We start from the raw sequence: 23,012 nt of genomic DNA on the forward strand, positions 1-23,012 counted from the left end.
AATACACCTTAATGAAATCAAACATGTATATTATTCAACTTTAGTGAAAAACATTACATATGGTACAAATACATACGGATATGAACATATATCAAAAGATCATTTGTACGATCATACATACATACAAGAAGCAATTTACAAAACTCAAAAGATATTACGCAAAGGAAGAGCTGACAAACATTTCTAAAACAATGCCTTGGGGCGTCTTCTGACCACTAGATCCAGCAATCACGTCATAGACGATTGGAAATAGAAGCTAGTTTTAGTCCTCGCTTATGTTAAAGTTTCTCCTTTTGTTACCTGTGAAGTAGAAAATAATACACAAATGAATACGAAATTTAAGGTTAGACACATTGTAACATTATCCTTCAATCATGATGTTGGGTGAGGGCCCAAATATTCAAGATTACGGAGTTTAATCTTTTTGGAATTTTTGGTACGGAGCCGTATCATGGAGTAGTGTTGTGTTTAAATGCTTATTAAGCTCACATAACACGTATTGAACCCGGGTTTTTTATTGGTCAAATCAAGCATGGACCAAAGAACACCCCACATGTGTTTTGGACCCGGTTGGTCAACTTGGCAGCGTCAAGTGGGGGAGGAGGGGCGTGACTTTCTTTTTTTTTTCAGGCAAATTTCAAAAAAATTATCCACCCATAGTTTTCAAGATATCATATTGAAATTTTGCATACGGATCGTGTGCATCTTTGAGTTTTTCTTTCTTTTTTTTCTTTTTTTTAATCTCGACGTAAACAAGGACCTGGATTTGATGGGCAACAAATGTTCCTAGGGGTGATTTTTTTTTTTAAATCCGGCTTTTCCCGAATTTCCGGGTTCAGCTGTATGATACGGATATGTAAGTGGAAAGGACGCGTAATTCTGAAGAAAATGGCGTTTGGACCATGAAGCTAGGCCAAATAGTAATGACGCAGTAAATTTTTAGAATATATATATATATATATATATATATATATATATATATATATATATATATATATATATATATATATATATATATATATAAATGGATCACCTTTAGACTTTCAAAAATTATTTTCCGCCCTTTGTTTTCAATATAACAAGACTGAAATTTTGCACACCGATGTAGTTTTCAAGAGATGTTCATATCCTTACGTGAACCCAGGCCCGGGCCAGAGGGGCGCAAAAATTTTGAAAAAAAAATCGAAAAAATCCCTGATTTTCCCATTTCTGGCATATAATACGGACAAGCGAGTGATACTGTTGGAAAGGATACTCTATTCGGAGGGAAAAAAAAAAAAACAGGTATAAACCATGATTCTACGACAAATAGTAAGGAAGCATAGCTATTTGAATGAAAGTCTAAAATTTACCTCAAAAAGTGGAAATCCCAAAAGGGTTAAACACGGATACAACCACCAGACGCCATATAAGTTCTTTTCTATGTCTCCTTATCCAAATTTAAGCGAAGTCTCAGTTATACTGAAGAATAATTCCAATACGCTTCTATCAGTGATAGAAGACCACAGATCTAATACTCCGATGTTTCCAATTTGATGGTTAGATTTCAGCAGATATGGGGGAGATTTTTGAAAAAGAAGAAGTCTTAATCTCTAGTTGATTAGACATGTTATACAAATATCTAGTGTCAACGACCATCACTAGAGCCTATACGAAACAGTTGTGGAATATATATATATATATATATACAATGACAGAAACGTGATCGTACAAGTTTTGTTTTAATTGTTGCCAATAAAAGCTTTCATTGGCTGAATAAAAACAATAAGTAATTTCTCTCCTTTTTCTTAGTTACCTACGAAATAGCGTCATCATCGTCCAACTCCAATAAACGAGAATAAACCCCATCTATTCCCTTTCTCTGTTGCTAATAAATTCAGGCCTCTCTACGAATCCTGCTTGCTCTGCTGTGTTTAATTTGCGGTCGCACTTACTACGCATTTCAGAGCTATAAACTCTTCTCTTGTGTTGTTCTTAACTTCCTTGCTAATCTGCTTAAGTAAACTCTTGCCTTAATCAATCTTATATATCAATACTTTTAATTAATACGCTATAAACATCTCCTTTAAAACTTCAAACATTCCTTTTCACCAATCATCTACAATAACATTGCACTTTCCAGGATACTCTTTATTTCACTCTTCAATACTAACATATTTTATTCTCTGATCATCTCAAATCTTGAATCAATTACATCTACTTACTCTAACTTAATTCTGCTTATCACCTTCTAACATTATTCTGCAACAAACTCCTAACTTATATCAACTAACTTGAATCCCTCCAAACTACATAAACAACAAACTTGATATCTTCCAAACTACACAGCAACCATTCTCACCTCTTCTTCTACCTGTTTTAAGGTACAGTACTAACACTAAAATATTTTAAGCCCTAAAGTCTTACTCAAGCCTAGCCTTGTTCCATCTTATACCCCTAACATCTTGATGTTTTGTTTCCGTAGTATTTTTCTAAACACAGTGCTTAATAATGCTGAAATATACAACTGTTCTTTCTGTGTATTTTTTCACAAATATCACGTTTTAAATTGTTGGTAATTGCTACAAGATGTATAAATAACTAAAGATATATATTAGGGTGGGCCGAAAAAAAATTTTTCAGATATTCAGGATTGAGTAGTTATCAAAAGTTGTGCATTGATACGAAATGAAGCCATGCCAAATATGTTGATTTTAAAACAATATTTAACCGGGCCCCCGTGGCCCTAAAGTTCCTAATTTTTTGTTCAAATAAAATGGTTTTAGGTAATAATAACATTTTACCAGACAATACTATTAATACATAAAACATGAAATACATGGTTTCAATATACGCAAATAACTATTAAGAGCTTAACTAACTTTCATAACTACCATATTAACACACGAAAAACCTTTGTGTTGAGCCCACCTCAGAACTCTCAAACTTTAAGAGAATATCACTTTTTCGCATCTGGATGCAAAATACATAACACTGGCTTTCCGAAGGCGGCGCTTACATTGCTGAATTCAAATAAACTATTAACAATATGGCTGCGAGCCTCTCTTCCTGTATTGTCTTGACTTCGAATTAAACATATGATTTTGAATTACAACTCAAAATGCAAAACGATGATTAACCCCATTAAGAAATGAGATATACCCCATTAAGAGCCAAATTAAAGAAATTTAAGAACGGTGCTCAGAAGTTATGTGATATTTTCTCTTGCAAATGCTGCGATAGATTAACCTGTAAGTGTGGTAAATCAAATTATATACCGCTTTTGGAGTGGGAGCTCATATTAGATCAGAGAAATCAGAGACAAATGACGAGTTGCAATGTAGTTTGAAGCAGAAACCCATAGGCTCAAAAGAAAGCATGACACACAGATCAATTATGATGCTGCGGTACCAATTACGAGAGGGTTACAAGAGGGTTAGCCTCAAGCCCGTACTTGGAACATACATTAAGCGCTTCCACCCCGAATTCAGATGATGAAGAGTTCGCATGGAGCTATCGTTTAGAGAATAAAATCTAAAGTAAACCTAAATAAACAATAGTGAGCCCTAAGCAAATGAGTACCGCAAAAGATTTAACAGGTATATCAAATAGATCGGCTGCTAAAATTGTATCCGCTGTTTTAGAAGTTATGAATTTACTGAACAAAACTAACTAAGACAAGGTAGTAGATAAAAACAAAATCCCTACGAAACTAGCAAAAAAGAAAAAAGAAACCGTCTACAGTATAAAGCTACTAATTTTAAGGGTCTCTATTTTGATGGCCAAAAATACCAAACTATAGTTCTAATTGGCAATTGCAATAGGCAAAGCACTGAAGAATATGCGGATTATATCGATTTGACCGATTGGTCAGAAGTATTAGTAACGAAACCTCCAATTTCGGCTAACGTATCAATAGAAGAACCAACCGAAATGATTGTGGAAAGAGGAGGTTTCAGTTTGTCACGTTCCCCTTCCACACGCAGGCTTTGGAGAAGTGTCTAAAGGTAGTAACAGAATATTCTTCAGAAGTATGCGGTAGTGTTGCACGAGACGATTCTATATTCGCGCAAAACTGGAAGCACGAAAGTATCTACCAAGCTTCGGACATAAATCTCAATATTTTGTTCCAAGATTTCGCTAAGGAGCTTTAAGTAAGAGGAGGGTGGGTGGGAGGAACTCGCTATGTAGCCATGTCCACGTGGTGAGTTCTGCGCTGGTTTGGTGTTTGTTGGTCAATTTTTCAACCTTACCTTACGTATTTGAGTCCGTACTATTATATCTACTAAACACCAATCAGGCGAAGAGCTGCACATTAGGGATGGCCAAAAATTTTCGGATCCGGATATCCCGGATCCAGTGAGATCCGGATCCGGATCTAGATCCGGATCTCGGATCCGAACCTCAGATCCGGATCTCGGATCCGAACCTCAGATCCGGATCTCGGATCCGAACCCAGATCCGGATCTCGGATCTGGGTCCGGATCTCGAATCTGGATCCGAAATTCGGATCTCGGATCTGGGTCCGGATCTCGGATCTGGATCCGAAACTCGGATCTCGGATCTGGGTCCGGATCTCGGATCTGGATCCGAAACTCGGATCTCGGATCTGGATCCGAAATTCGGATCTCGGATCTGGGTCCGGATCTCGGATCTGGATCCGAATCTCAGATATTGATTCGTATCCAAACCTACATCTGAAATTGTGATGATAAAATTGAATATCTAAAATTCGTCAAAACTTTTTTCGGATTCACTAATATAGTAGGATGCTGTGCTTTTAAATGTTTCTATAACACGTTTGTGCTACCTTTGTTCTTTATGTTATTTTAACCTTGCAATATTTACTTTCTTATATAAACTTTCTTATTTTCTCATATACGAATTTATTACATAACTTATGGCTTGCCCTTCTGAGGTCAGGAGTTTGTCGAAGGAGTAAATATAAAAGAGATTTCTGTTATTTCTTCTTCACCCTCCAGGTTTCTTTAATCATACATTGCAGGACGTAACCAAAACATATCCATGCATCGTATCATTGAAGCGTTTTGTGTTTTGTATATTAAAGTGTTCAAAAATATTTAACATATTCGCATTTGTTCATGTGATCTCAGGTTCAGTTCTCAGTGGAACATACATGAGAAAATTGAAAGCTGAAACAATATGAAAATAGTATTTAAAAGTCAGGAAATTAATATTAAAACTTTAGCTATCTATTGGGACTGTAAGGCTATAGTTAAATTAACCCACACGTTTCGTGAAGATATATTAAGTCGTTATTGTTTATTTACAATAAGCTACCAGATACATCCTCAGAGGCCACTTTACACTGTAATAATCAACAGATGAAAACATTGGGAAAGGAATGGAAGGAAGGTCTCCAGAGCCTTAGATCAAGGTACTAACCTAGCATTTGCCCAGTATAACTGAGGAACAACCCTGGAAAATCCTCAGTCAGGATAGCTGGTCTCCGAATTCGAACCCGGTATAATCCAATTGCGAAGCAAGAATCCTAACAAGTAGCCTGAGCTCACTCCGTATTATTATTATTATTATTTAATTAACGTAATGTTCTAAAATTAGTGCAAATTAAACCCTACTTTCTTTATTGCTGATGATATAGTTAATAAGCCTACATGAGACATCAGTCTCCCATTAAATAGGCCTTGCTCAAGAAAGAATACCAGAACTGGAATTCAGGAAGCAGGGGTGAAGAGATTAATGAGGATGAGGAAACTATGTGCGATGCAAAAACTGAGAAATTATGACTTCATCACAGATATATTCACTTACATACGTCAATTAATATTTCTCTGATAGAGGGCACTCTACTTTCTATAGTGGCAGGAAAATGGCCCGCTCTTGTAAACGAACACATTAAGCACGTGCATATAGGCGCAATATCCGTGCAAAGAAACATAGGTAAAACTAGAAAAAAATAGGGAAAGCGAGGGGAAAGTGATAAAACGCCATTCAGCTTTAAAAAAAAAAAAAAAAAAAAAAAAAAAAGCTGAAAATAACTTAGAGCTACGAAAGACGCGAGGCGAATTTTATTGAAATGATTGTGTTTCCTTAGTGATTAGTTGTGCTAACTATGAACATGAATTAAAAAGAAAACAAGTAGCTAGCTCTGAGTTTCGCAAACTGGTTGAAAAGAAAATATGGGATAAAATTTAATAATAAAGAAGGCATTTATGATAATTAAAACAAATTAAATTCTTGGCACGACAGTCCTTTGGTTCTTACCATCGGGCTTACGTTCATTTGAAGCGGGATTTGCATCCAAGACATTTACAGTAAAAGGATCCACAGCCTAATGCCGCAGACCACTCGACTATGGCTGTCGGGTTTTCTCGGCTAATCTATAGCACATTAACAGTAACTGATTATTTTAAAAGTTGCTCCTAAATACTGACAATCTAAGTTTTATGTATCAAATATTTCCTGCGATAATACCATACACTCTCCGACTTCTCTAGACGAAAAGCTATAGTTACCCACATTATCTAATACAGAAATAAGTTCTGATTCTCTAATAGCTGCTGATGGTGATAGTCAAGGTTCACCGAAGCATGATCCCAAACCCAAACTGAGATATTGATGTCACTGGAACGCCTGAAAAGTCATTGTGGGTACGTGAATTGCCCACTTGTCAGGATGAAGGGCGATGGTGATGTGAAATGCAGGGCTGTCAGAGGTACTACTTATAATAATTGGATTTGTAATATTCTATGTTGCCGTAAACCCTCTTCAAGAAGATAACTGTTAATTTTAGCTTTGAAAATGTTACATAAAGAGTTTTATTGCTATCATTAGGTTGCATATAAATCTCTTTATTCCGGAATTATCGGATTTATTTTCCCGCTTAACTTTCACATCTCTTCTGATTTACGAATATTTAAATCACGATTATCCCCTTAAGGTCAATTAGTGATATTTTAACTTATTTCGAACCAATTATGTATATGGCTAGTCTTGTTATATGGGAATAATTGAGACTAGAAGCAGTCTACAGGCTACGTTCAAAAGAATCTTGTCCGACCTCCTGATAAACCACGTCTTTCAGCAAGGTGAATTGTGGCAATCCGATATTCACATGAGGAAATCTTCCGGTTCAAGTGAAAGCTTCCATAAGAATCAGCACCCTAATCAGTGGTATGTGCCTTGCTAATTTTTCTCCAATGTGAAAGTACCTAACTTTATTGTTAAAAATGAAAAGGTTTTTATTTCAAACAAGTTGTCATTACAGTTTTCATATTTGAACACAACACTCATGAAAAGTCATGTTAAAGCGCGACTTACTCCTGAAAAAGAATATTTATCTGTTTTTAATTTCTCGTGTTCCTCAAACTACATGCGGAATTAGTGCAAGTGCCTTCCGCTCGCATTACCTAGGTACAAACGCAATGGCGTATTTAGGGGAGAGGCTTCTGGGCTTAAGCCCCCCCCCCCGAAATCTTACTTACTATAGTAAACTATGTGAAATATCTTGCAGAATTTTCACATTTTCAGGCAAAGCCTCCCCCCGAAAGTTAGCAAAGCCTCCCCCCGAAACAAAATCGTAAATACGCCACTGTACAGACGGCTACGATCTTGGTACTAGCACATGTTTAGGTTTCCAGATCTCAAATATTTATATTTCAGCCTGATTCTATGTATGAATCCGAAATTTCAAATCTAGATAACAGGCACCAAAATTCATAGTTTATTCTCGGTGCTCATATTGTGATTTACTAAATAATTATTAAATCTAATTGTAGGGTATACATTTGATATTTTGAGCAGACTGAGCAAGATAAATATACGTAAAAAGTAGTCAATACTTGTCTTAACTGTTTATGTTTTCTTAACTGTCAATGAAATAGGTGCATTGAGGAATTTTAAATATTCATCTCGGTCCTGCAACCGAGTGGAACTAGATTCGACATTCGAACTCTCATCCGGATCATTTTTTTCCTTAAGTAAGCCAAGCATTTGATCTTTAGAGTAGAATGAAGGAAACAAATAGACTTGTCAATATTCGTCTTAATTATCTGTTCACTTCTTCACTGTCAGGACTTCGTGAAATTACTTTCGGCGAATTTTAGATATTCAAGTTTATCATAATTTGGATGGGTGTGGGTTTGGATAAGAATCAAGATCCGAGATCCGGATTTCGGATCCAGATCCGAATTTCGAACCCAGATCCGAATCCAGATCCGAGATTCGAGATCCGGATCCAGATCCGAGATCCGGACCCAGATCCGAGATCCGGCTCCAGATCCGAAATCCGGGATCCGGCTCCAGATCCGAAATCTGAGATCCGGATCCAGATCCGAAATCTGAGATCCGGATCCAGATCCGAAATCCAAGATCCGGATCCAGATCCGAGATCCGGATCCAAAGGATCCGGACCCAATCAGATCCGGATCCGGCCATCCCTACTGCACATCAGATCAGAACGTTTAAAATCCTGGGGTCAAGTTAAAGTATTAGGAATTGTAACCAATTTTCTATACATACTTAAAATAATGGTATATATATTTAAAAAGAACAACAAAATAACACTTTTCGGACCCGCAGGGCCTGGTGAAATATTTTTATCTGTCTCTGTTTTGGGGAAGAAACATAGCATTATACAACTTTTGCACGGTACTCAAACTTAATTTTCTGAAAACAAATATTTCAATAATATTTTCACTACTCACAACCATATTTTTTCAGCATTAACGTTCTTTTGGGTTCCCGGGGCGCGGTTAAATATCTTTTTATCCGGCTCTGTTTTGGTGAGGAAACATGACATTATAAATTTTGCACGGTACTCGAACTTAACTTTCTAAAAAATATATTTCAAAAATATTTTCACTATTCACAACTATTTTTTTTTTCAAAATTAACGTTCTTTGGGGCCCCCGGGGCCCGGTTAAATATCTTTTAATCCGGCTCTGTTTTGGTGAGGAAACATAATATATAACATTATACAACTTTTGCACGGTACTGAAACTTAACTTTCTAAAAATATTTTTTAATAATATTTTCATTGCTGGCTACTTTTTTTTTCAAAATTACCGTTCTTTCGGACCCCCGGGGCCCGGTTAAATATTTTTTATTTGGCTCTATTTTAGTGAAGAAACATAATATTATACAACTATTGCATGGTACTCAAACTTAACTTTCTAAAAAAACTATTTCAATATTTTCACTACTCGCAACTATTTTTTTTTTTTTCAAAATTAACGTTCTTTGGGGTCCCCGGGGCCCGGTTAAATATCGTTTAATCCGGCTCTGTTTTGGTGAGGAAACATAATATAACATTATACAACTTTTGCACGGTACTCAATCTTAATTTTCTAAAAAAAATTTTTTTCGGCCCACCCTAATATATATATATATATATATATATATATGTATGTACTCGAGGAATTAAAATTTCTATTAAATGGCTTTGATGTTCACTTTTTCTCTCAAAACTGCTCCACAGGCTTCCATGTTACCAGTTAGCAGCGAATAGGAGCCAACTGATAATGATGTCAGCGGACATCAAATCCGCAGTTACAAGGTAAAAACTTTTATATTTATCAGACAATAGGGTTTGAAAAAATCCAATCCAATGGGTTTTACGGGTATTTTTGGGGTTTAATTTTTTTTTTTTTTTTTTTCGAAATATTTCAATGTCTTTGGGGTAGAAGTGTTAAAATGTGATTTATATTTCAAGATTGTCATTGTCACAACTTGCAACAATTTTCTATTCATTGCTGTTTTGAAAAAAATGGCCGCCATTTTAAATTTTACATTGAATCGCCGAGAAAATCTATGTAACAAATTTAGAATGTCTCGTGCTTCTACCCTCAATATTTCAATTTAAAAATCCGAAAATGGCACCCTGTAAAGTGGATACCCGATATTTTGAAAAATGGCCGCCATTTTAAAATTTTAACGTTGGATCGCCGCCAAAATATATACAACTAATTTGGAGTGTCTTGTGCTTCTACTCTGAAAATTTCAACTTAAAAGACCGAATATTGCGCTTTGTAGCGTGGATACCCACTATTTTGAAATTCTATGTTGGTATGCCGCCAAAATCTATACAGGAAATTTATAGTGTGTCCCGTGCTTGTATCCTGAAAATTTAAACGTAAAAAACTGAAAGTTGTACCCTGTAGTGTGTGTGGTACAGGCGGACAAACGAACAAATATAGATGTGACGTTCGCCAAATATGAATGCCAAATATATTAATTTAAAACAAATATAATTCATATTTTATAAAATAAATATTTTCCAGCGTAAAATAAATAGTCTTTTTGTTGAAGTATTCATTTCCGATGCTTTGTGCGTTCAAATGCGGGAATTTCCCGAGCACTTCTTTCACGACGGGTATTTCCTGAAAATGCAGCTTTCTTTACTGTACATCGAAACTTCCACCAGTACGGAAGTTTGAATTCAATACTTGAAATAGTAAGCGTTACGTAGTCTTCGGAACTCCGAGCATTAAGCTTCTTAAATTTGACAAGAATTTTTACCCTATTGCTGGTGTTGGTTCTACAGAATGCTTATTTTGAAGAGTAGCAACAAATGACTGAACTAAACTATTGTTTGAAAACCAAATTTTACAGAAAAATACTTGTGTTATCATGAAAGATAAGAAATAATACTAATAGTTTTACTAATGTGTTTACATATTTACTGGTATACTGGTGCATATGGCCTTAAGTCCGTCAAACGTGTGAAGGATAATGTCCCTCGGCGTCGCCGAGCACACTATTCACGGAAGTATTTTCCAAAACATAAAATTGCATATTTTACCTCAAATAGGCCATAAGCATAATCCATACATTAATTTGTTCTATAATTATCTCAACTTAAGTTATTATTATTATTATTATTATTATATTATTTTTAAAGCTCATTCAGCGTATTCAGAACTTCATAAAGGTCTTATGTTGAATGTATACCTTAACACAAAAGCATCTAATTCGCCCACAGGAATCCAAAATCTGATAAAAATCACTTGCAATCTGATCACCTTAGTTGTACCAATAATATACTAACAAAAAACTCAAAAACCCAATTGGATTTTTTCAGTGGATCCAACCCTGTCACACAAGTACTTTTTTTTTTATTTATTTTTATTTTCATATTTGCATGCTGAGATACGGCAAGATGAATATTGGTTGGAACAAAAGAATCCAGAAGTGGAAACAGAAAATTAAGTATCATAGTGAAAACAATCACAACACTAACTCCTAGAAAATGTCAAGATGGCAAAACTTGTCCCATATTTGATATCAATTTGACCTTCAATTATCCCATCACAAAGACTGCACACACTTTCCATTTTAGCTACACTCACTGTCCAGTCTTTTAAGATGGTCATCAATCACCAACACCGCTGCAGCGCTGAAATTCCCCATCTACCTATCCTAGAATACACAACCCGCCACAACAGTACATATGACCATACCATCAATGTTAAGTACCATCTAAATCCTTCCGCCAAATTTTTCACGGCCCTCAGTAAGAGATGAGAAGACATTTACATTACCATCCTGTCCGCGAACCAAATTTTTAACCGGGGTTTATTAAAACAGAATTCACACTGAAATTCTCATACTGATTTCCCTGGCTAAGTAAGTAAACTTTCCCTAACTGAAGTGACCGCGAAAACTATCATTTATGGTTAGGTTGAGAAAAACATTCATTTCCTTAGTCGATCTCCACTATTCCCATAGTCGTTCAATGCTTCCTTTTTTTTATTTTTTAAATACAGTACAAGCTTACTTTCTTATTGTAAATACTTATGATGAGTCGAACTTTCTGTATTTAGAATACAATTAATCACTAATACTAAACAATAATTATACACTAACGATATCTTGAATACATCGGCATTTTGAATACTCCCTGAACATAAAAATGTAAACATACATCATAACTTGACAACCAACTAATATGTAACTCATTTATCTTCTGTATCATTTAAACGCTTGATTTGATTCACTGTTTTCTCAAAGCTTGAAGTTTTAACTCATTTTAAACTTCTTTCTAAAGATTTTTTCTTTCAATCTTTTAGAATCTGTCTTGCTTCTTTCAGATGTTCTTCAAATCTTCTGTGGACAGTTAAGAACAATTCCCTGACTCTTCTGTGAAATACAGCATGTTTTCCTGAGTTGCAAAGTTGGTGTAAACATTGTAAAATTCTACTTCACCACATTCCCTCCATTTACAATAAACTATTTTTTTTTAATTAATTTTCCCACGTACCCTTCATTCTACATTATCTATTTTTATTTATTTATTATGCTATTTTTGTTAATTTCTTCATATACTATATATATTATATGTGACTTTCTTAATGTATATATTATGTATATATAAGGTGGGCACAAAGTCGCTTTCCTCAAAACAAGTAAGGAAATAAATAAAATAAGCGAGCCTTTTGTGTGTACTAGAACTGGCACTACTGTGTTTCTTCGTGTCTTTGAGACACGGGGTTGAGACTCAATAAACTCGGAAGCTGAAAAATAAGGACCACCCTAATATATATATAACCCCTTTTTCTTTATATTGTACAACCTTCCTTTTTGTTTATTATTCCTTCATTCTCCTTCATTACTAATATACTGTATCATTAGTAGAGACCGAATGTTAGGCAAAATGCCTATTCTTTAATATTAAAGATATGATCAAAAATAACGTTTTAAAGTTTATATGGAGGTTATAAATTTGATTTAAGCCAATTCTATGCATTTTCTTCAAAATAAGCCTTCATTGGGAAAATATATAATTTATGTAACATAATACACACATATTTACTTATCTTATGTGTTTGTAAACACAAGCTCGTGGTACGTTACCATATATATACAGGATGAACTTCAAAGATGTTCACATACTTCGAGAGGTGATTCGTGACATGAAAAGAAGAAAAGTCCTCTTTAATGTCACGAATCATCTCCTGAAGTTATGTGCGCACCTTTATGTCCCGTTCCAATTGTCAGGATTACATTTTCGATTCCAAGTTGGCACCCCTGTCACTCGAACACGACGCAGAATTCGACAACATGCAACAGCACTTTTTGTCTTCTTTTCATGTCACGAATCACCTCCCAAAGTATGTGCACATCTTTCAGATTCACCCAGTATGCGGAATGCATAACATGCCACGTTTTTGTATATGCAGTAAAAGAAGATATTATTTAACAAGCAAGTATGTTTCTATATTCTTTGAACATTATCTATGACTTGAATCTATTTTTTAATGGTATTGCGTATTTATCTTCATTATTTCGAGTTACATTTTAGTGCCTATTTTTTTAAATTTTAAGTGCCTATTTGCCTGCCTATTTTCCAGGTTTTTAGTGCCTAAACATCCGGTCTCTAATCATTAGTTTTAACTTTCCCCACTAAACTCTTTCTACCTAAAACCAAACTACTCGGTGTAATAGCCCATTTGAGGGCCTGAGCCGCTCCAACGCCATCTGTCAGCGACTGACTGAACTACGTCCAGTCTAACGACGAACACGTGGTCAGCACGCTGCGTCGCTCTGTTACTAAACCGGCGTAACCGGAGCCTTCTAGACTTAGTGGCCGTCACGTCTTTAGTTCACTGACTCCTCATTTTACCTCACGACGGTAAGTGGACGCCGAAACTTGGAGAAGCATCGGCCGGGAATCGAACCCGGGACTGTTCTAACCACTAGACTACGGTATCCCTAAACTCTCTCTATCCACTTTCAGAAAGAATGTGACCCTGAATTCGAATATGGTACCTACCTGCTTACTTCACAGTTACTTTTCCTTATCTCCCATGTTTTTCCCTCTTTACCGGTATCTGATGAAGCATTTAACAATAGAGATTATAGTGCAGGGCATGAAATGTCAGGTCTGAATCCAGCAGCTAAATGAATTCGGCTGCAAATTTTTCTTCGGGAATCGACAGCAAAATAAAGGCCAATTGCCTATACCACCAAAGTAAAATACTTGGTCACCAGTGGCGACCGGAAACTTCGTACCCTGTTATAACGTACGTAAGTGGAGTATAACTCTTTGCATTATTTTCTGGTAAGTAATTCGTTCTGAATTTCCACTTTTGAATTTCTTTGCTCCAACTAATATCTATAATCAGCAACCTTTCCCTTACTTACAACTTTTAAGAATTAAGTGAGCGCTAATATAACTACAAATAAAACCATAGGGTGCTCTCAGAAAACACATCAAAATGAAATCCTCTATGTTCAATAATAGTGTAGAAATTTACTAATGGAACTAAATAGACGCATGATTATGACTATTAATGTAAACTCAAGAATGGGCAGGGCCGCATTTAGGAGCTCGCTGTCCCGAGGCACATTTACCGTCGGTGCCACCCTACAATTCCATCCCCTCCTCAACCCTAAGTTCAAAATAAATTTGGGGACCACGCCTAGCAGAGGAAGAGAAGCGTGCTTCCACGCGCGTCTATGTTAATGTATATGATCGTCCCTTGTTTCCTTTATTTTGCTCTTGCTTTCTTTTTCTTTTTTTCAATTTTTACTCAAAAAAAGTATTAAAATTTAAAATTTGTTGCTCTTAATAAAGTTTGCGCTCCAGGCATGGGTCTAGTTGGCCTAATAGGAAATGCGGTTCTGGGAAGGGTCTAAACCTTTATTGATGCCAAAATGTTCAATGGAGACCCTTACTTCACAAGCAGCTTATTTTTTTATTATTATTGTTATTTATTTATTTACATAAACACACACACAAGGCAAGCATAGCCGTACCGACAATTTTTTTTTTTCATTATATAATAGAAGCCATGAGTTACGGTTGAAATAATAGTACGTGCTCCTCTAATAATAATAAGCCGCTGACGAAGGTTGGAGTTCCCATTGAAAATTATTTAGACGCATTTCTGAGTTTACATTAATAGCAGAGACATTGTGACGTCAATGTTACATTACATGAACACCATTTTCTGTCAGTACCCGCGCTTTCATTTTTAATCAGATAAAGAAGTTACAAGTAGATGAAAACGTATGTTCCTTTAGCGTAGATTTTAGAAGTTTGTTTAACTTCTATACAGCACTTACTCTGGCTTCTAAATATTCTATCCTCCTTTCTAAAGTTGTTAATTTCTCATTGAGCACAGCCAGGCGGGATCGACATGACATATCTGAAAAGATAAGTGACAAAAATCATTACAAAACCAGGTGACATTTTACTGATTAAATACAAAATCTGAAAAGACTATAAGACATCACACCTAGCCACTTGACCAGAATCCTATTACTAAACTCTTGTTAAGAAATTAACCTATATGGAATGTTTTTACATATTAATTACAAATATATTTTCAGAGAGTCGCCCATAATAAAAATAGACAGCTTTAAACCGCTTACATGGCTAGCAAATCCCTTTTCTCCACCATCGATTATTTGATCTATGTGACGGTCACGGGCACGAACGATCACCCGGTAGCGGAATTTTCACTGTAAAACTCCTGTGCACAATGGGAAAGGAAATGTATCGCCACCGCTTTGATAACTTTCTGAAGATCTCGCAAGATACAACAATGGTGTAGAGCAAGTTCCAGTTTGAAAGTCCAAACTTTGGAGGATTTCACACGGATGAGTGAAAATGAGTTAACATGAATTCCTGTCTCCTCTGCCTTGCTTGTGTAGAGTGCCTTGAATGATCCAATAGTACAGGCCTTGGTATGAAGGCTAAAGGCCTTGTCCCTATGAGTACATTTGTGGTCTCGTTACCATGCAGGTGAAGGATGTGTGTATTATATACAGCGTCCATGACGTTCTCCTGGAAGTAAGCTGCCTTCCGCGACTGCAATATTCCGCCACCACCAGAAATCCCATGGAAAACCTAGCATTGCAGCACAAAGTCGGAATGACTTTTGTGATCTGGTGTGTAGAAAATGGATTGAACCCTGCTGGTCTCTAGGTAGAGCTTACCCCTGATCAAGGATACACACTTACTTTGCTGCCGATTAAACCCTCTTTTGCGCACTATTACACTACGCTGAGTAGTTATAATGGGCAGTGGAAGTCCACCAATTAACCCCTCCTTAAAAAAAAAAAAAAAAAAAAAAAAACTTTTATTTTCATCGTTCGTGCTCAATTGATATTTTTATCGCGTGCAACCTTCTGTAAATATGAAAAATAAAGGAAACAAGCTATTTCTTCTTTCCCTTACATCATATTGTTTTACGTGTAAATACAAATAAATTTTGGGTATGAAAAACTGTGTCTCGATCGGGAATTGAATCTGATCTAACCACAATGCTACACAGCCTTACCTTTTCACTCTTTGAGGTGGATGCTCTGGCATTCAGAAACAGACTTTGTGCTGCTGCTCCGCTTTTAGGCACTCCGTGAAAAGTAAAATTGCCTAGATAGTGGGTGAGTTCTATTCGCAGTTAACTGTTGTTTATAGTACCTCTGATAAATTTATACAATATATCTCAGTGCGTACTGTGTTCCTTGGCGGATTATTTAATAACTGTCTTGGCATTTTTAAGAGAATATTGATCTGGACGTATTCCTGTTATAATACTCCATTTTTTGCTTCTACTTTTTCATTTATAATTTTGGTAAGATACTCGATTGTCTTTCATCAAGATGATATTTGAGTTTAAATTCTATAGATGTTAAGACTATTCACATACTAGTATATAGCACTCCAGTGGCAGTAACTTTTGTAAGGATCTATATATATCACTGTTTTATCAAACAACAAAAACACTATGAGAGTTTCATGTACCTATTTCCTATCTATAAATGACGTAAAAGTCCACTGTTTAAAGCAATATAAATTAATGTTTTTTAATTACAGGCTAACACCACTTCTTGTTAACCTACACCACAGTAGTAGAAAATTGTATGCATTTAAATACGATACGTCTCTGCTGCTGTAACTTTTTTTTTTTTTAATTTATGGCATTAGAGTGACCTGGGGCAATTATGATAAGGTCCTATATGTATTTCAGTTTTCATAGCTTAGTTCAGTATATATGTCTCATTTATACACAAGGTACGCATTATTGTTTTAAAAAAACTGTTTTTAATAGCTGTTATAAGCAATAAAAGAAACTACTTCCATCCGTAAAGTCAGTGTATTGCAAAATTCAATAGATGCTAGGAAATTCAGCAATAACTCTCGCATGGTTGGGCCAAATCTGGCAGGTGGGAGTGCTAAAAACAAATTTCAAATTACAGATGTTTTAGATTTTTTCTCTTAATTCATGCACATAATATGTAAGTAACAGAATTATGGTATTTGTCAAAATCAAAACAAATGACATTATTCTGGGATATAAGCAGTTAAAGTTGACATCTACCTGACATAATTGTTCCACGTCATCCTACTAAATTTTGTACAAAAACGTGGATCAAATATATACATACATATACGCTGATAAGTACGCCCTACATGGAATTTATCCTAAACCAAAACAAATTTTCGCTGTGCACTGGAATGCCCAACACAAAATATAATAAATATTAATAATGAAAAGCGTACTCAGTATTATGTAAGGACAGCCCGCTCTTAGAACCAGTTAGCAGAAACAACTTTACACCATACATTTCAGTTGATATCCTTAAGCGGACACAAACAATGGCACTACTTTCAACCATGAGAAGAAATTGTCTTGACAAAATCTTCCCTTATGCGCATACCCACTTCGCTAACACGCCTGCTATCTACGGACCCTGACCTGACGTGGATTAGATGCAATATTAACTTGTACTGACCACCTAACACAGTTTGGTAGTGTTTTCTGCACTTGTTTGGATCAAACGTGCCTTATCAGTTAAGATACAAGAATGCAATCAGTCACAAAATATTTCTAGACCAATTATATTTTTCGACATGCGTAAAGACAGGCTGGAGCGTGTAATGTAAATTTCCAGAAGTACACTAGGTTCTCCAGCATATTTGAGAAACGCCTGAAGCATAAATTTCGATAAAATGAACTAGTGACTGAGAGAAGAAATCGAGGAATATGCAAAAGCAGTTGAAACAACGTAGCAGCGATAATGTAAAATAAACAAGAACCAAGAAATTCCCCGAACTTACCAGTGAGCGCATCACATGAGTAAGAAGAAAGGTTACTCCATGACTTGAAATAATATGTGATAAGGTACTACTCGTGCTTTCACTCTGCCAGGTCCTTCTATCCCCCATGGATTACGAATACCTTCGTGTAAGTACACTTACTGCAAATAAGTAGTGTTGGGTATTCCCTAAATTATAGCATGTCTCGGGGAAATATTTTGGCATTATTGCTCAAATAACTCTTTGACATAAGCCGCATTGTTTACATCATAGTCCTGTGTTCTTTCTTTCTAATTAAGAAAACATTTCTGTTAAGTCAGAGATCACAGAAATAAATCTTCCATATTCTTTAATAGTTTCAAAATCCAGGTATAGTTTAGTTTTCCGTGTTTATGAATCTCTTCTTTATACAGAAAAGGATTTTGTGTCCATGTCGGCACTCTGTCTTTCTCAAAAAGTAAAAACCAAGGACATTTGGGATCACACTCCGTTCATTGTTTAGTCATATTGAAGATGAAAGAATAATACTCATTTGTACAATCCGCGGCAAAAAACCTGCAACATCATAATGTAAGTTTATTGTGAAACTACGCCTAACAGCACAGGGAATGAACATAATGTCTAAGTGGAACGAATCACGCCAGGATAAACCTCGGTCTCCTCCCGTGCACACTTATTTTAGAGCAAAAGACTTCGTGATTTCACAATAAACTTATATGCTCATGTTGCAGGTTTTTTGCCGCGGATTGTACATTCATCGGATTACAATACATCCGAGCGTTGATAACTATCATTATAGAGGCCTATTCTTCTCTACATCACATTCACTCACGAAGATCTTGTTGGCAGGTTGGCAAGAAGTGTCACAAAAGAGTGCACATACTGTAGTCTAAGGTTTATGTTAGATAATGTGATTGTCAAGATAAACAAGATTAGCAAGAAACAAGATGTAATGAAGATAAAATATATGTCGTTAGGATAAAGAATAGAAAGATTATATAAGTATATGAATTAGTAAGATTCAAAAGTGGTTGTTGTCAAAAAGATTTAAGAACAAGGACACAATTAAATGGAAGACGAATAAATAGTTCAGGTTATATAATAGTGTATACATGAGTTTGATTTATGGTATAATCAGTTTATGAATAGTTCAAGATATATATATACAATTTAAACCTACTGGCACTTGCCAAATTCTCCTTTTACATCTTATAAAGTAACAGATCTTACAATTGTCTTACGTGTCTATTAACATCATTCTTTTAATTAACAGGGCTTCAAAAATTCACTCGTCTGCTCACCAGTGGCGAGTACGTTTTAACATTTGGCGAGTAAATTCACGGCATGTAAAGTACATTTGGCGAGACTGCAAAATGGTCTGGCTAGTAGATTTTTTGGCTGGCTATTACTTGCAAGCAAGAATTTTCAAGCTCTGTTAATTAATTACTCACTAACTACCATAAATTAGCAAATTCTCTACTACAACTAAGTTATGAGTTACGTCTTCACTAGAAACATTAAGCGTTTATTATACAGCAAGATAGCTTAGTAATACAATGTAAAATTACTTTTCTCAAGTGTTGCGATAGTTGCCTTCAAATAAACGTTTACCCAGTGGACTTGAAACAAGTTTTTAATATTACGTATCCACTTCTTCCTAGATCTGCATACATGTCAAAATTTTGTCAGAGGCTTAGGGTTCAAGCGAGTAGACGAACTTCTCCGTGGCTAAGTGGTTAGCATATGCACCTTCGGCGCGGGAGTCCCGGGTTCGATTCCCGGTGGGAACTCATGTGGTTCGGATTCCACGTTAATCAGTAGGTCCACGTCTCATATAGCCTCGCTGCTGAAAAGGTACGTTAAACTCAAAATCAACTCAACTCAATCGAGTCGATGGTTCTACCAAATTAAAAATTAATAGAACTATGTGAAACATTTTTCGTCAAGGAATACGAATGCGAATATAAGTAATGACTGTCAGTGCACAGCATATTGACCTAAATTTTGAGTGATAGTGAAAATATTGTATGTGTAAGTGTGCTCTTCCACTATCCTCATTTATGTGTATACCCCCCCCTCCCCCGTCGCTGACCCTATGGACGCAACTCATCGCTACCGCTCAGGTCCCCCTGCTGTTCCTACCCTACATTCGTGCTTTTTAATAGCTACCTAGCACAAGTTGGTTTTGGGGGTAAGAGTTCCTTTTGTGCTTAACAGTGACTTTTGGCGCGGGTTATAGTGATTCGAATCACTGGATGGAATCGAACTGTGTTGGTTTTTATGTGATATGATGTTGTGTGTGATTTTGGTGCTTTCGATTTTTGCCACTAGATGTCTCCCTAGTAAACGCTAATGTATAAAGCGGGCAGTTCGTAGTTGTTTGATTTTGTGTTAGTGTGATATGCCCGCTTCGTGATGGTCTAATTGTACTCCGTTTTCTTTTTTTGGTGCATAGCGACTCAGCAGTTAGTTCTAGAACCTCAAAAGGCGTTCGATGAATTTAATGCGGAGCGCGTTAACTCGTCTTTCTTAAGTAATTGCGTTTCGAATTCGAATGTGAATTGTTTTCGCTGTGCGGCTATGTGCGGTTTAATTGAGTTTGAAAAAAAATATATATGATGATTGTGATAGTAGGATGAACCTATGTTCGAAATATGGTGTGAGTGGCAGATTAATAGTGTCTCATGTAGTATTTTAATCGTAATCACTGGCGTCTCTGGCATGTAAAATTTGGGGGAGGGGGGCATCAAAAAAAGTGATTTAAATCGTACTACCTAGCCCAACCTGTTTATTATCTTGGATTTCTTTTGTGATCTTTCTGCTTACCTTCACGGACCCCCTAAGGTATAACTCTGTTATAATCATTTCACAGCCTGAATATTATATTCCAAATAATAATTATTATTTATATGATATTCTGTCGTTAATAAAATAAATTACATTAGAAAAAAATATTGAATATTTTGTACTTCAAAATATTGGGGGGACGCGTCTCCCTCCTCCCCCTCCCTCCCGCCAGAGACGCCCATGATCGTAATTGTGGTCGTTTTAGAAAATATATTTCTTTGCGAAACGGAACTTTATTTCGGTCATTCAAATCTAAGCATTGAGAAATTTTGTGGCGGTTTGTCGGTTGGAGAGCAATATTTTTTACTTGTTCGGGATGCTGGTTTGCTGTACCATTAATGCTGAGTAATATTTGAATTTTTTTGTAATATTTTGGACGGTTTTTTAAGATTGTTCCTTTTTTTTTTCAGTGAAGTTTCTTTTGTGGGGTTTGGGGGGCGGTAGTCCCCATGTATATTAGAAAATCAGGGTTAAGTGCCGTATCGCCCGACCAATTTTAGGAAATTTACCAGGTTAATTGGAGAATTTACTTAAGTTTATGAGAAAGAATGAGTACAAAAGAGGTAAGAGGAATAGTAAAAGTTAAGAAACTGGTTGTATTTGTTGATTGTTTTTGATGTTGTTAGCGGCACTGTATGTGGAGGCGGATGGACTATTTCGCGGAAAGGTACACTTGTTTTACTATACGTATCCATAAATTGTAAAATGTACAGAAAAAAAATTGGCAAGTCTTTAATTTGCGCATTTCATGTCGAGAACAGAACCCAACCAACCCCTGCCGGGCTTCTAACCCGTTTCTATTACTACTATTACTACTCTTACTCCTGCTTCTACTACTACTAATACTTATACTATGAATCCGTATTAAAGTAATACTGCACGCCTAATGTAACGTAATCTAACGTAGATTAATGTAATCCAACAAAATTAACCGAATGCAATACATTTTGGTGCTTTTTTTCAGTTTTCAAAGTGGTCCGGCGATACGGCACAAATGCCGAAAATAATCGTAGAAAATGTATTACGAGTTACTTAATTTATTCTACTGACGTTTTAGCGAAGAGGGGGATTGGGGGATGATTGTCCTCCATGTAGACTTGTAAATAATCGTCGTGGTTATTCTGTGATTTTTGTTTAATTTTCTAAATTGAGAAATTAGATGTTATTATGTAATATTGTTGTTAATTTTGTGTGATTAGATTAAGTTTAGTTAGGTTATGTTTAGCTACTTTAGAAGCTGGTCATTATTTTAACTTATATGCGTGGGCTATAATTGGTTTGTCTGATATGGTTTCCGGATTATTTCTGGAAGTCGTTCATAAGTATCTTTTGATTCTTCGGAGTAGTATAGCAGTAAGTTCCTCGTAGCAGGTTGTCTGTTTCGAGGAACTGGTTGCGAGAGTGCTCCGATGAATCAAATTGTTCTTACAAACTGATTCCTGAACTGTTCCGGAAATCAGTTCAGATGAATCGGTTCCAGTCACTGGTCGGCACAAAGTACTCTTGCCGGTTCGCGTTTTATGCACTGTAGTTTTTATACCATACGTTCACACTGTATTTATATTGAGACCTTCTGAAGTCAATGTGCAAGTAGTAATGGAACTCCTCATTCAGTGCATGCTCTATTAAAAGAAATACAAAGCTCTAAAATAACCTGAACATGTAAGAAATGTGTAAAAATTTGGTAGAACCGTCTGCTCGAGTAATGGCAAGACTTACAACATAGAAATAACTAACAATCGAACTTCTCTTTCCATATATTTCAGGCGTGGGAGACCCGGGTTCGATTCTCGGCGGGAGCTCATGTGGTTCGGATTCCACGTTAATCAGTAGGTCCACGTCTCATATAGCCTCGCTGCTGAAAGGGACGCTAAACTAAAATCAACAACAACAACAATCCATATATTTCATTTAAATGTTCAGCAACATTCTTATCAAGTTGGTAACTTCAATCTTAAAAAATGAAACCTACATATATAAAATAGAATTAGGATACATACCAAAAGAATTTAGGAAATCAGCTATCTTTTTAATGCTCCCTGTAATCACTTCAATATATTCACGATTAGCCCAATCCTGTTGTATTTGTTTTTGTATCGCTTCCCTATGCACAGTCGCCATGTTTAATGTTGACAGTTCCAGCTGGTAACAAGTGACT

At 36.0% G+C, this 23,012-nt stretch overlaps 1 protein-coding gene across 1 annotated transcript; it reads right to left on the reverse strand.

The window, feature by feature from the left end:
- Window positions 1-12: 12 nt before the first annotated feature.
- On the reverse strand, window positions 13-23,012 carry HSPC300 (hematopoietic stem/progenitor cell protein 300). Its single transcript, XM_081742290.1, has 3 exons — window positions 22,855-23,012; window positions 15,028-15,110; window positions 13-300 (listed from the first exon to the last, which is right to left on the reverse strand). The coding sequence occupies exons 1-3, from the start codon at window positions 22,973-22,975 to the stop codon at window positions 274-276; spliced, it is 231 nt and encodes a 76-aa protein (XP_081598416.1). The 5' UTR covers window positions 22,976-23,012; the 3' UTR covers window positions 13-273.

Source organism: Thermobia domestica, chromosome 16 (genome assembly GCF_964235325.1).
Source record: "Thermobia domestica chromosome 16, izTheDome1.hap1.1, whole genome shotgun sequence".
Classification (NCBI taxonomy): domain Eukaryota; kingdom Metazoa; phylum Arthropoda; class Insecta; order Zygentoma; family Lepismatidae; genus Thermobia; species Thermobia domestica.

Excerpts from the sequence above, each read along its gene's own strand:
- HSPC300 (XM_081742290.1), bottom strand. The coding sequence starts at position 22,975 with ATGGCGACTGTGCATAGGGAAGCGATACAAAAACAAATACAACAGGAT. Across the intron at positions 15,111-22,854 it reads TGATTTCCTAAATTCTTTTG|ATATGTCATGTCGATCCCGC; the intron begins GTATGTATCCTA and ends TTATCTTTTCAG. Across the intron at positions 301-15,027 it reads TAGAATATTTAGAAGCCAGA|GTAACAAAAGGAGAAACTTT; the intron begins GTAAGTGCTGTA and ends TCTACTTCACAG.